We start from the raw sequence: 15,696 nt of genomic DNA, 5'->3' as shown, positions 1-15,696 counted from the left end.
ATTACTTTCAAAGAGAAAATAAATAAATTAGTAATTTTATAATTACTAATTATAGTGTCTGATGGGCCTACGCGAACTTCCCAGGGGGGTCACCCATCCCTGGATTACCCCAGGTCAAGCACGCTTAACTTGGGAGTTCTTTGCCTACATTCAGCCCAAAAGGTATCCAGCTGGTGTTGTTTCCTTCCTTACACTATCCTCGATATATACTAACTTCTCTGGGCTCTCGGGGTATTACATTAGCAACCTCAGATTTAAGCATTTTCTCCCTCTACCTTGTTGAACCTACTCTTCATATGTATGCACAGCCTCAAACCCATTACTCTTTGTATGTTTTAGGCTTTGACTTTTTGTCCAAAACACTCCAATCAAGCTCTAGCCAAAGTCCAAACTCCCAAAATAGGAATTATTTAAACTTTCTAAATGTGCCAATTCTGAGACTGACCAACCTGTCATTTTAAGTGTTTTGTCCTTCTGCCTCACACATCCTTTACCCTTAGGATGTGTTCATGGGCTTAACCATTTCAATTTCTATTTTAGGCATGAGATACTTTTTACCTAATTTTTCCTACATTAGTATTCCTCTCAAGAGAGAAAGCAAATGGTGTTGTGTGACTGACAGTCATTTTAAAAGCCTTTTAGCCAAACAACATTTGAATAAAGTTCAATCGATTCTAATTTCTAGAGCTTTTGTGCCAAAATTTATCTCAATTGTGTGATCAATATCTTCTCCCTCATTTCTTCTGCAGGTTTTTGATCTTTATGGAGTTGGTTTCCGACAGGCTATCTCAACACCAAATCTCTTGAAGACACTTAACGTGAAGGTGATTATTGTGCATTAAACGCTTCAACTTGGCTTACACTCCTTCCCACGATTCTATGCTTTCTAAAATTACACGAGGATGTTTTCATTGGTGGTGTTGAATCTATAAAATCTCATCTTACATAGATATCAGATTCAGATATCATATAGGGAATGTGTCAGAAATTTTCAACATCAAGATACTTAACAATTCTTTATTTTGTCCAGTAAAATGGTCTTCCCAGACTAAGATTAACCACGTTATTTATAAATTTAATAGACAGGTATGCATAAGCTTTGATTATTTGTGCATATACTAGTTGGTCAGAAATGTTCTCATCGGAAATGTGATGATAGTGCCAGGCCATTTATTAGTTGAAGTCAGGAATCACTTCATTATTGTCTGGTTAGCCAGAAAGTAATGATAGCGTAACAGAATGATCTAAAAGAAATTCTGCATAGAGGATTATAAACCATTAAATTGTAATCCATAAAGAAGAAGAAGAAGATGAAATGCAATACCCTTGCTGCTTGTCTTCAAATAGTATTGAGATATTTCAGTTAGTAGTAGCGATATTTTAATTACACTTGAAGCAGTTGTGGATCAGGGTGTTGGGGTTGAGAGTAGCACAGTGGAAATGATTTGAGTAAACACTCTGAGTTGGATTGGCTTGACTTTACAGGTTTGGGTCTAGAATTGGATTTTAGTAATGGAAGAATAAACTATTACCAAAAAACAATGTTGTAAAGTCAAAACACGAGACATTTTTTAGGTAGAAATCCAAAACACAAAAAATCAGAGACTCTTGGTCCAATTAAAATCTCTTCTATTCATGCCCCACCATAAAAAATAACACAAAACACATTTTTCACATAGGAAACCCAAAAGGTAAAGAGTTATTTGCTCTATGTAGCTTTGAGGCTCATGTATCAGTGGAGGAACAGAGTTATAGGCATATATCAAAATCTACTCAATGATGTTCAAGAATGCAGAGCATATAAAACGGGAAGCTCTCTTAATAACGGAAGCAAAAAAGTCCTTTCTATTATAGTTATTTCTTGTTAATTATGGAGAGAATTCTAATGTGGGCAAATGTTCCTTGATTGATTATTTTCTATAGAAATTCTGCACTCATTGACTTCCCCTAATTTGACACAAGGGTAAGATCACTTTCCTTTTCTGTCCAACCTCTACTGCACCATGGCCATGCTTATCCACCCATGGTAAGCCTACAGTGGTCGCTATCTGGGCAGCATGGGCATGGTTATCTTGCATTCTGGCTGCAGTGGCTAGACTGGACTCCCTGCAATGTTTTGCTCTCTGCGGGCAGAATCTTTCACACTAAAACCTCAGCAGCTTCTGGGTTCTTCAAACTTGAACTCAAACATTGCTAGGCACACCATGCACATGCTTTTCCTGTGCTTTGATTACAGTTGCTTCTGTAATTCTTGAAATGGCTGTCAGCACTTAATTATTTGCCTATGCCATTCTTGGCCAAAAAATCTAAGCAAGTTAAAACCATGAAGCAATTTAGTTAAAAACAACTCATTTTGTTATGTGAATTTGCCAACATGAAAATCGCAATCCTATGACAGTGTGAATCAGATTCACCCTTGCCACAAGATGTGCAAATAACCTATATTTTGTGTCCGCAGCTAACTGTGATCATTGTGTCTTAATTAATGCCTATATTTTCATTTTGGAATTTCTTTCCCCGTGTACCTCGAGGGCTCAAAATCTTTATCTTCTTTTGGTCCTAGACAATATCACTTCTAGACTCGTTCACCCTTATTTATTATGAGAGGCATATATGAAGCAGAACTAGAATGGAGACTATTGGTGGTAGTTTTCTGTTGTCTTTTTAAGAGAAGTATGAATGTGACTCTGCCTTCTCTTCTCTTCTCTTGAAGATTTGAATAGGAGTCCCATTTTTATTCATGGACATCCCTTGGCTTTGGTTTGACAAGAGCATCTTGCTGTTTATAATTAAAATCTGGAGACTTTCTCCCATTGTTTCAGACAGATCAGTTTATTGATATTACTTCTGTTAGTTACAAGGAACTGATCATGACGTCCCACAACCTAAAATGTCCACAATAGACCAATGCCATTGCTGGAAACAATCTGAAATGGTTACCATTAATTTAACCTGCTTACATGGGTATGCCATTTGTCATTTGTCATGGCTGTATACAGAAATTTATTCAATTTTATGTTGGTTCTGTAACAATGTACTAATTTGAACAACTTTTTAGTCACCATCTTATTTTGGGTGGATATGTGAGGGTATCTGTAGATCGTGCAAGTGGAGCTTAGTGTGTTGTATCATTTTAGCTTTTCTTCAAGATTTTGTTTCTTTGGAAGCAATTAGCCTATTTAGTTTTTTCTTCATTGTAGTAGTTCTCTCTAAAAGCTCATTCATACTTGGCACATTTTTCAGATTGGTAAATTATCTACTGGGGACTCTTTAGATATAACCCCACAGGATGAGGCATCGATCATTGCAAATGATGCTACAATTAAAGACATGGAGGTAAGATATTATTATGCCACCTCTCTGTTGATTTCACTATTTCAATGCACACCAAAATGGATTGTAGTGTTCCTTTTTCTCATGCTCAGGATCTAACTTGCCCATAAAATTTCTTGACCTTGGATCAATTTTTTAATCCAACTACTAATGGGGATAGCCTATGTACCATGGTTGTCTTCAACCCACCATCGTCATTTTCTCAGCCTATGTATTATTTAGCTATTTTGTTAAGATAGGGGCCTTATCATTGCTGTCTTCAGCTTGCCATCATCATTTTCTTAGCCCGTGTATTATTTAGCTCTTAGCATTCACCAGGACGTATTATCTGATAGAAATGAACAGATATGGCACACACCAAGAGGGGGGGGTGAATTGGTATAATTAAAAAAAAATCTTTTGAGAAGTGAAAATACTTTCGTAAAGTGAAGAATAAAAATGAAATCTTATCAATGAATAAGCAAAGTCAATAGAGCAAGGATGCAATCATAAAAGAGAAAAGATGATGAACAGTGAAGACATAGATTTATAGTGGTTCAGCCTTCCAAGTTTAGTCCATTACCTTAGCTATCCACTAAGGATTTTTAAAACCACTTTCACTATCAAACTCCCTACTCAATAGGAGCAGGTCCTCTAGTCCTTGACTAGGCAGTGTACAACCTCCCAATTTAATGGGCCCTCTAGCTACTGTTAGGAAAAATACAGAAATTGAAATAGAGATTCTAAGAGTACAACTCTTAGTTACAAACCCTCTCTTTAAATGAATGATCGAGGCTTAAAAGTAATGGAACAGTTAGATATCAAAGCCTCTTAAATGAAAATACAGAGAGAAAAAGTTAAGAGCTCGATGTAACAGTGAAGGCACGATGATTCAAGATATTCAATATTTTCCAGCAGCCTTTAATGCGTCTTCAACCACTTATTTATAGTTGATGGTGGGCAAGATCAAAATTTGGACCGTTGTGGGTGGTTGGGCGAACATTTAATGCGCCAAAAACTAGCCATTATAAGTTTCTGTGAAACACATAGTCAACAGAGAAAATAGGTTAGTCGACTATTTTATCAAATAAAATTGGCCATAGTTGACAGACACAAAATCATAGTCGACTATTTCTAACACAAACTTTCCATAGTCGACAGATTCAAAGGCATAGTCGACAGATGTTAAAATATGAAGAGAATTTTGAATTTAAAGAACAAAAATAGTCGACAAATGAAAAGTCATAGTCGACTATCCTTACTTGATAGTCGACAGATGAAAAAATAGTCGACAGATCAAACCAGCATAGTCGACTATCCTTATGCATAGTCGACTATTCTCAGGCATAGTCAACAGAATGAAACACATAGTCGACTATCATTTTGAAAACATGAAAACTTAACAAAACCTCATTTTGATTTTTTTGAAAGCAAGTTGAGATTATCAAAAATATATTTATTTTGAATCTAAACACACTCAACCACACTTCCACATTTCTCCTAAATAAATTTTCATAACTTTGCTTCAAGGAGATTTAAAGATTGATTTTCTCACACATATAATCCATATAATAGAGATTGATTTTCATATAGTTATTATCAAAACTATTTTATTACCAAGAGTAAATTATCAATCTCCCCCTTTTTGATGATGACAAAACAAATATGAAAATTATGAAAATCAAGTCACTCATTTTATCTCTCCCTTTTTGTCAATATAAAAAAAAATGAATACTCTCTCTTTTTAAAACACACTGAGGCTCCCCCTTAAACCAAGCTGCACATAGAGATAATTCAACTAAACCATTCAGCCATATTGAAACATACATAAATAAGAGTAAAATGTCAATACTGAAACATTCATTCATAAAGAGATGTTTGAGTTCAACAAACCATATAACAAAAACAACTGGTAAATCTGCCAAAATAAGCATACATAAAGCAAAAGTAAAGTGGAATGTATGATGAGGGCATCATCTAAACATCTAGAGAGATGGATGAAGGAGAAGATTGAGCTGATGAAGGAGAGGCAACTGATGGAATGGATGGAGATGCAGCAGGTGGAGGAAACTGAGAGGATAGCATCTGAATAAGGTGTCCCAGCTGAGAAGATAGACCTTCTTGCTGCTGATGAAGACTCTGTAGATCTAACCTGACTTCTTCTCTGAATTCCTGCAAACTGGCTTCAACTCTGGATATGTCTAATTTTAAATCTGCCATACCTTGAACCACTAAGTCTTCATGAGATGAAGAGGGTCCTTCTGATCTTCTCTTCTTTCTAGGATTTTCAGGTTTATCAGCTTTAACTGATTCCCCATCCTTATTTGCATAGCCAATTCTAACGGGTGTCTTGTCATTTATGTGTTGAGAGGGGCTGAGATACACTTTTCTAGCTCTGTCCATGTTCCCAACCATACTATCTAGTAAAAGACTGACTGCCATGCCATAGGGAAGTGACCTAGTTTTTGTTGAAAAGGAGTCTATCATCAGATTTATCATTAATAAACATAGATTTGGCCTTCTCTTAGCCTTAATGCATTGGAGTAGCCACAAGTCAAGTCTCGTAACAAGAGAGAAACTTCCATTTCTAGGGTAGATCATCTGACAACAAATAAGATGAAGAATCCTAGTGTTCAAGTCCATAGTTGATGTGTCAGTGATTTTAGTTGTAAGAGAGTCATCTCCTATGACTTCTTTACTTGCCTAAACAAAATCTTGAGTCCAAGAGGCATAATCCTCTCCATCTAAAGGAATTCTAAACTGCTCGTGGATTAACATCAAGGTGATTTCCATATGAGACTCTCCAATGTTAGTCTTAAACTTTTTATCCAACTTTCTCTTATGATAGATATTGTCAGCATTGGAATAAAAAGCCCTAACCGCATCTTCATATATACATCTATGAATTGTCAAAAAATCCCACCAACTAAAGTCCTTAAACGTTTGAATGTATGGAAAACCAATGGTTTCTAGAAATGATAAATCCAAATAATGACCTTCAAGGACTTCTTGGGACTCAAAATGAATGGAGTACCTTTCTTGTTGTCCCTCAGATTTGAAAAGTTGTAGTTGTGGCCTCGGTTGAGATGGAGGACGGCTTGAAGAAGCCGGTTCCTCTCCTTTCCCCTTGCCCTTGTTCAAGTTCTTTGTCCGTGCCATAGAGATGATTGAAACACTATGCAATCGATGGAGAGAGAGAGCAACAGAAGCCGCGCGATATGGCCGAGAAGACTATCAACGGAGTGAGCAAAAAAGGGCAATTTTGAGTGAATCGGCACTTAGAGAACACGGGCTTGGATGAAATTGCAACCGAAATGAATGTAAGATGCTAGAGGATTCGATACACAATCGAGAGCAATTCGGCCACACAAGGAGAAGGTAGGGTTTTAAAATGAAAAACGATAGTCGCTTGTTCTTTAAATAGCCGGGATATGATAGTCGACAGATGATATGGCTTTGTCGACTATTGTATTAAATTTCTAGGGAATAGTCGATAGATGAGAGAGGTATAGTCGACTATTATGAAAAGAACTGAAGGAATAGTCGACAGATACAATATAGCTGTCGACTGATTTTTGCTTTACACTTAGCGCATAGTCGACTAGGCTGAGCCTTCTGTCGACTATCTTAGCAATCTCATAACATCTTAGTCAACAACAGCACAAATGCTGTTGATTGTATTTAAGATTTAAACAGATTAATTTGTAGAGATGTGCCCCAAACATCACATATAAATTTTGGCTCGAATGCATTCTGTCAATTATATATTGATTTGACAGATTTGAATCTTGGCCTTATCAAATATATATATATAAACAAGAATAAGAAAAGAAATCAAATACCACATACTTATTCATGTTATAATTAATCCCAGTTCACTCCTAAAATATTCAAACTTTTCTCTATCAAGAGGTTTTGTAAAGATATCTGCTACTTGATGATTTGTATCTATGAATTCAAGACTTATGTCTCCTTTTTGAACATGGTCTCTAATGAAGTGATGTTTTACTTCTATATGTTTAGTTCTTGCATGAAAAACTGGATTTTTTGTTAAAGCTATAGCACTAGTATTGTCACATTTTATTGGAATGTTTTGAAGTCTTATGCCATAGTCTTCTACTTGGTATTTCATCCACAATATTTGAGCACAACAATTTCTAGCTGCTACATACTCAACCTCAGTAGATGATAGAGCCACTGTATTTTGCTTTTTACTTGACCAAGATACCAAACAACTTCCTAAGAATTGACATGAACCACTTGTACTTTTTCTATCTATTTTACATCCATCATAATCTGCATCAGCGTAAGCTATTAAATCAAAAATATTTGATTTTGCATGAAATAGTTCTAGATTTGCAGTTCTTTTTAGGTATCTCAAGATTCTTTTAACTGCTTTCAAGTGAGATTCTTTGAGATTAGATTGGAACCTAGCACATAAGCACACACTAAACATAATATCAGGTCTACTAGTCTGTTAAATAAAGCAAAGAGCCAATCATACTCCTATAAAGCTTGTTATCTACACTCTTTTCTAATTCATCTTTATCTAGGCTTTGAGAACTACTCATAGGTGTAGCCATAGGTTTACAATCTTGAACATCAAACCTCTTGAGAAGATCTCTTATGTATTTTTGTTGAGAAATACATATACCTTCTTCTTCTTGTTTTATTTGCAATCCTAGAAAGTACTTAAGTTCACCCATCATACTCATCTCAAATTCTCCTTGCATAAGATTTTCAAATTGATCACATAGAGATTTATTTGTAGATCCAAAGATGATGTCATCTACATATATTTGAACTAATAAGATGTCCTTATCATGGCTTCTTATAAATAAGGTTGTATCTATTTGGCCTCTTTTAAATCCTTTTTCTAAGAGAAACTTACTAAGTCTCTCATACCATGCTCTAGGTGCTTGTTTTAGACTATATAAAGCTTTAGACAACTTGAACACATGATCTTCATACTTGTGATTTTCAAAACCAGGGGGTTGTTCTACATAGACTTCTTCATTAATATACCCATTTAAGAAAGCACTCTTAACATCCATTTGATATAACTCGAAGTTTTTGTAACAAGCAAATGCTAACAACATTCTTATTGCTTCTAACCTAGCAACGGGGGCATAGGTTTCATCATAGTCAATACCTTTTTCTTGGCTATAACCTTGAGCCACTAGCCTTGCTTTGTTTCTAGTTACAACTCCATTTTCATCCATCTTATTTCTAAATACCCATTTTGTGCCTATAATAGGATAATCTTTTGGTCTTGGCACTAATTTCCAAACTCCATTTCTTTCAAATTGATTTAATTCTTCTTGCATGGCTATAATCCAATTTTCATCTTCAAGAGCTTCTTTGATATTTTTAGGTTCAACTTGAGATAGGAAGGCAGCATATTGGCATTCATTTCTAATGGAAGATCTAGTTCTAATGCCTTTGGATGGATCTCCTATGATTTCATTCTTTTTGACATATTTCCTTTCTCTTGGAAATGTTGGTTCTTTTTCTACTTGCTTCTTTTGATCTTCTTCAAACGGATTATTTTCTTGAGAATTAGATTCATTTTGTCTTATTGAATGTCTTTCAAAGTTTTGGGTTACATCATTTTCACCATCTTCTCTAGGTTTTGGAACCCCAATGCTTATGTCATCAACTATTACTTGAATTGTTTCCTCTACTACTAAGGTTCTTTTGTTGAATACCTTATAACCTTTACTTTGAGATGAATATTCTAAAAATATACCTTCATCACTTTTAGCATCAAACTTCTTTTAGCATCAAACTTACCTAGTGATTCTTTTCCATTATTGAGAATATAGCAAGTACTACCAAAGACATGGAAATGACTTATGTTAGGCTTTCTTTCTTTAAATAATTCATATGGAGTCTTTTTCAATAATTGTCTCATTGAAACTCTATTTAGAATATAGCAGGTAGTATGCACAGCTTCTGCCCAAAAGTATTTAGGAAGATTTTTATCACAAAGTATTGTTCTAGCCATTTCTTGTAAGGATCTATTCTTTCTTTCTACTACACCATTTTGTTGGGGAGTCCTAGCACAAGAGAACAGAAGTTATGATCTATTCCATTTTCTTCACAAAATAGTTTGAAAGATTCATTTTCAAATTCTCCTCCATGATCACTTCTTATTTTTGAAATACAAAAGCCTTTTTCTCTTTGAATTCTTTTACTAAATATTTCAAATGACTTAAAGGTTTCATTTTTGGATGCAAGAAAGATAACCCATGTGAATCTAGAATATTCATCTACTATTACCAAAACATATTGTTTACCATCTAAGTTTAGAGTTCTCATTGGACCAAACAAGTCTAAGTGAAGTAGTGTTATAGGTCTAGATGTTGATACTTCATTTATTGGTTTGAATGAAATACTGATTTGCTTGCCTTTCATGCAAGTGCCACAAATGTGATCTCTTTCAAATTTAAGCTTAGGCAATCCAATAACAAGATCATGTTTTACTAACTTGTTTATTAGGTTCATACTAGCATGCCCTAACCTACTATGCCACAACCAGGAATTTTGAGATGAATAAGCAACTAAACAGTTCTCCATTTTTGGTGATTCAAGAAATGTGAGATAGATGTTTTCTATTCTATTTCCTTTTAATTTCATTTCCTTTGTCTTAGAGCATACAACTTTACAAGAGTTAGCATCAAAACAAACTTCATAATTTAAATCACACAATTGACTAATACTGATCAGATTATGTTTAAGTCCATCAACAAGAAATACATTTTCTAATGTAATGTTTTCAAAAGAAATAGAGCCCATACCTATAATCTTACCTTGAGAGTTGTCCCCATAGAAAACCTTACCTCCTTCCTTGAAAACAATGTTGCTGAGAAGATCTTGATCTCTTGTCATGTGCCTTGAGCACCCACTGTCAAGGAACCACTTGCTCCTTGAATCATTTGAAACTAATGCAGCTTACACAAGAAATCATTCACGTTGTTCCCTTTGGTACTCACATCATCTTGGGTCCATTCTTGTTAGAAGACATTATCTCTTTAGGAACCCAAATTTGTTTGAATTTTTGAGGGAAATTTCGTATGAAACATTTGTTAATTGAGTGACCATCTTTTCCACAGTAGTGACAGGTAATACCTCTTTTTGAAAACTTTGGTTTGAGAGATGATTTTCTTTGAATAAATTTTTGGTTTGATGCTTTAACAAACACTGTTTTACTGGAGCTTGCTTGGAATGGATCAAATCCAATTCTTTTTTTATTTCCAAAATTTCTTTGAGCTCCAAGTATCATTTCTAGTTTATTTTTACCTTCAACTAATTTTTCTAAAGATTCTTTCATGTCTTTGTTTTCTTTCAAGAGATTTTCCTTTTCAGTACTTAGACTGTCTCTTTCATTTTCCAACATTCCTATTTTGATTTTCAGATCATTTGCCTTATTTTCTAAAGAATTTAATTCTCTTTTTAAATCACTGTTTTTCTCATTCATATGCTCACATTCACCTAGCAACTCATTGAATGCATCATGAAGTTCTTCAAATGTAAATTTAGAAATTGAGTTAAGATGCTAAGAGTTTATCTCGTCTTCAATATTGGCCATAAAACAAATGTTGGCAATTTCTTCATCTTGTGATGCATCACTTGATGAGAGCTCTTCTTCACCCCATGCAGCTAGAGCCTTCTTCTTCATTTTTCTTTCCTTACGATCCATCTTTTTCAGTTGAAGGCAGTCACTTCTAATGCGACCTAGCTTCTTACATTCAAAACATCGAAGCTCATTAGATGGATTAGACTCTTTTTGATCTTTTTCTTTCCGAAATGTTCTCCTTTGATTAAACCTACATTTCTTCATAAATTTCCTAGCTAACAATGCAAAATCATCATCTTCACTTTGAGAGTTTTTATCTTCATCCTCAATTTTAAATGCTACATTTTTGTTTTTCTTGGAATCATCAACTTCATTTCTTTTCATCATTATTTCATGTGTCATTAAAGAACCTAGCAAGTTGTCAAATGGAAGTGTTTCTAAGTCCTTAGCTTCTGTTATGGCAGTGACTTTGGATTCCCATGATCTGGGTAAACTTCTTAAAATTTTTCTAACTCTTTCTCCATTTGTAAATGTTTTACCTAAGGCTTCTAAAGTAGTAACAATGTCATTGAATCTGGTATACATATCCTTTATAAATTCGTCTTCCTTCATAGAAAACAACTCATAATCATGGACAAGAAGATTGATTTTCATTTCTTTTACTTGATTGGTTCCTTCATGTGTTACCTTTAACTTGTCCCAAATTTCCTTAGCTGTTTTGCACGTTGACACTCTGTTGAATCCCTCTGAGCTCAGTGCATAGATAAGAGTATTCATGGCTTTAGCATTTATCTCCATATTTCTTCTTTCTTCTGGCGTCCAGGTCTCAATTTTCTCCATGTCAGCTAACTTGATGTCCTTATAAACAGCTTGCATTAAGCTTGAATCCTGCATCAAATAAATCTGCATTCTTGTTTTCCAATAGTTATAGTTAGTTCCATCAAAGAATGGGGGATGAGTGATGCTTAGACCCTCGGATTGAGATGATGAGGCAAAATGAGCCATATAATAAGACCTTTTTCCCTAGGTTGTTAAACCGATAAAAAAACAAGGGAACTTGTCTCTGATACCAATTGATAGAAATGAACAGATATGGCACACACCAAGAGGGGGGGTGAATTGGTATAATTAAAAAAAATTCTTTTGAGAAGTGAAAATACTTTCATAAAGTAAAGAATAAAAATGAAATCTTATCAATGAATAAGCAAAGTCAATAGAGCAAGGATGCAATCATACAAGAGAAAAGATGAAGAACAGTGAAGACACAGATTTATAGTGGTTCAGCCTTCCAAGTTTAGTCCACTACCTTAGCTATCCACCAAGGATTTTTAAAATCACTTTCACTATCAAACCCCCTACTCAATAGGAGCAGGTCCTCTAGTCCTTGACTAGGCAGTGTACAACCTCCTAATTTAATGGGCCCTCTAGCTACTGCTAAGAAAAATACAGAAATTGAAATAGAGATTCTAAGAGTACAACTCTTAGTTACAAACTCTCTCTTTAAATGAATGATCGAGGCTTAAAAGTAATGGAACAGTTAGATATCAAAGCCTCTTAAATGAAAATACAGAGAGAAAAAGTTAAGAGCTCGATGTAACAGTGAAGGCACGATGATTCAAGATATTCAATATTTTCCAGCAGCCTTCAATGCGTCTTCAACAACTTATTTATAGTTGATGGTGGGCAAGATCAAAATTTGGACCGTTGTGGGTGGTTGGGCGAGCATTTAATACACCAAAAACTAGTCGTTATAAGTTTCTGTGAAACACATAGTCAACAGAGAAAATAGGTTAGTCGACTATTTTATCAAATAAAACTGGCCATAATCGATAGACATAAAATCATAGTCGACTATTTCTAACACAAACTTTCCATAGTCGACAGATTCAGAGGCATAGTCGACAAATGTTAAAATATGAAGAGAATTTTGAATTTAAAGAACAAAAATAGTCGACAGATGAAAAGCTATAGTCGACTATCCTTACTTGATAGTCGATAGATGAAAAAATAGTCGACAGATGCCTTAAATAGTCGATAGATCAAACCAGCATAGTCGACTATTCTCAGGCATAGTTAACAGAATAAAACACATAGTCGACTATCCTTTTGAAAACATGAAAACTTAACAAAACCTCATTTTGATTTTTTTGAAAACAAGTTGAGATTATCAAAAATATATTTATTTTGAATCTAAACGCACTCAACCATACTTCCACATTTCTCCTAAATAAATTTTCATAACTTTGCTTCAAGGAGATTTAAAGATTGATTTTCTCATACATATAATCCATATAATAGAGATTAATTTTCATATAGTCATTATCAAAACTATTTTATTACCAAGAGTAAAATATCATTATTCACATATTTTACTTGAAAACACAATGAAGCACAAAATTGAAAAGCATGGTTGCCTGAGGAATTGGTAGAGAGAGATTCTTTGAGAATTGTCCTTGTTACCAAGTGGGACAGCCATTCGGTTGACCAATGCCAACCAAATAAACAGAGAGAGCATAGAAGCATATTTACTATTGTACGATGCACGATACTTATCATACAATTTGATACGATACACGTCCCCATTGATTCAAATAAGGATTAAATCACATTTTGCTTTGAATCGCAGCATGAATTGCATGTATTGTACGTTACATACGATACATTTTGGGTGTATCTCACAATTCTGGCGATACAAAAAAAAAAAAAAAGTGGTTCAAGTGAAATTTTTGCAGTTGGGTTGCAATCCAAATGCGATCAGTCTTCAAAATACTGCTGAGTTCAAAAAATATACAGCCATCACCAATCCACGTATGAATACTCGCTGCCTGGCAGCAGCGCTTTCTTTCCTTGGTAGCTCATTTTAGTGCCATGCATGATTTCAGTATTGTTAAACTAGGGTTAAAATTACTGTTTCAAGTATTTTCTTCATGTTATGTGTATAAACATTTTTTAGATTATATTTTTTAAGCTATTTATCAAAATGTTGTTGTATCGTGCAATACAATATGATTCATGATTTGGAAATTATGCATTCTGATTCACAATATGAATTTTGGTTTGACAACTATGGATAGAAGTATAGTGCCTCCATATCTCATTCTAGAGATAACAGATAAATTACATCTCGAAACTCCTGTGGCGTGTGGTTTTTAATGGTCTTAGACAATTATGAGATAAAAGCTTAAGTGCCTTGGGGAATTACATGGATGTTCAGGAAGAAAGAAACATATCACAAGTTTTGGAACACGTTTATTATAGTCTATGTTAAGTAAGTATTCATTGACCATAGTACATTGTTGATACTAGAAGTTATTTCAGGAACTTTGCCTTTGAAATGAAAGGGTAGTTTATAGAAACCAAGCATTTGGTCATAATAGATTGCCCTTCTGAAAAGGGCTTTTTAGGCCATAAGTAATCATTTCCATACAATGACCTTTGCTTGTTTGTCTTCATTTTGGCTATTGAACTCCATATCTTAATGGCCTTTTTCTGTATGTATCACTTACAAATTTCCGTGAAACACTTAATTGACTACTCCCAAGTACAGGAAGTTATGGAGCAATGAGAGATTATATACAAAAATTGTCAAAGTTTATAGCACTCTTGCATTTGAGTAAGCACTTTCTTACATAAATTTTTGGGTTGCAGGGAGCAGCTGTTGCTTATGTGGCAGATCTTTTGAAAGTCCCTGCAATATTTGTGAAAGCTGTTACTGATATTGTGGATGGCGATAAACCGACTACAGAGGAATTTATAGAAAATTTGGCAGCAGTGACTGCTGCACTTGGTGGAGCAGTCACTGAAGTTGTAGATTTCATCAGTGGAAAGCACCTCTCAGAACTTTAATAGTTTGATGTAAATCACATTTGCCACCTATTCTGTTGACTTGGCGAATTCATGTGTAACAGAGGTATTCGGTGGGCCTTTTTTCTGAAAGTTTAATTGAAAGTAAAAAAAAAAAAAAAAAAAAACACCATTTCTGGCATCTACTAGCTCTTCTAGTAGCAATGACTTTCCTTGCTGACTGGGAGAAAGATACATTGTTCTCAATTGTGCTTAATTTACCACCTACATGTTAGCGAAGGTCCATCTCGACATTGTAAACGGCTGAAAGGCTCATTTTATCTGTCTATGATCTTATGCTTCTTTTGGGAACTAAAAAAATAAACAATATATTTAGTATTTATCCCATTATGTGGAGTCGGCTATATGAATTCTAAACTTTCATGTATTTCTGTCTCTTGTTATATTTTTATTTAAATTCATACACTTCATATCAAATTTTAATATTTCTCCCAAAATTTTCTTGAATCTGTCTCTATCTCTTTTTTTGACTAATTGTTCTATTTCATCAAGTCTCTTCACAGGAGAGTCTCTTGGTGTTTTTCTCACATGATCAAACCATCTTAGTTTAATTTCTTTCATTTTCTTCTCAATTAGCATTACTTCTACTTTATTACGAATAATTTTATTTTAATTTTATCTTTTTTTTGTATGGCTGCATATCCATCTTAGTATCCTCATCTCCGTTACGCTCGTCTTTTACTCATGTTGGTATTTGACTGCCTAATATTCTGAGTCATACAGTAAAGCTAGTTTTATAGCTGTCCTATATAATTTTTCTTTCATTTTTAATAGGATTTTACCATCACATAATGCTCCCGATGCATTTCTCCATTTTAGCCAACCTGCCTTGATTCTATGCATGACATTCTCGTGAATTTCTCTATCTTTTTAAATCACTGATCCCAAATATCGAAAATGGTCTCTTCTTTGTATGATTTGGTTTTCCAATTTTATTATAA

General features: G+C 34.4%; 1 protein-coding gene across 1 annotated transcript in view; it reads left to right on the top strand.

Annotated features, from left to right (window-relative positions):
- Positions 1–14,980, top strand: part of LOC127801911 (5'-methylthioadenosine nucleosidase-like) — a 42,883-nt gene extending 27,903 nt beyond the window's left edge. The window contains exons 6-8 of the mRNA XM_052337443.1: positions 750–824; positions 3,244–3,336; positions 14,540–14,980. Coding sequence (XP_052193403.1) covers positions 750–824; positions 3,244–3,336; positions 14,540–14,737 — 366 coding nt within the window. The 3' untranslated portion in view covers positions 14,738–14,980. The remainder of the gene's footprint in view (positions 1–749; positions 825–3,243; positions 3,337–14,539) is intronic.
- Positions 14,981–15,696: the final 716 nt, after the last annotated feature.

The sequence above is a fragment of the Diospyros lotus genome, chromosome 5 (genome assembly GCF_014633365.1).
Source record: "Diospyros lotus cultivar Yz01 chromosome 5, ASM1463336v1, whole genome shotgun sequence".
NCBI classification, from domain to species: Eukaryota; Viridiplantae; Streptophyta; class Magnoliopsida; order Ericales; family Ebenaceae; genus Diospyros; species Diospyros lotus.
The sequence above is the reverse complement of the archived record's forward strand: the minus strand, read 5'-3'. Positions and strand labels throughout refer to the sequence as shown.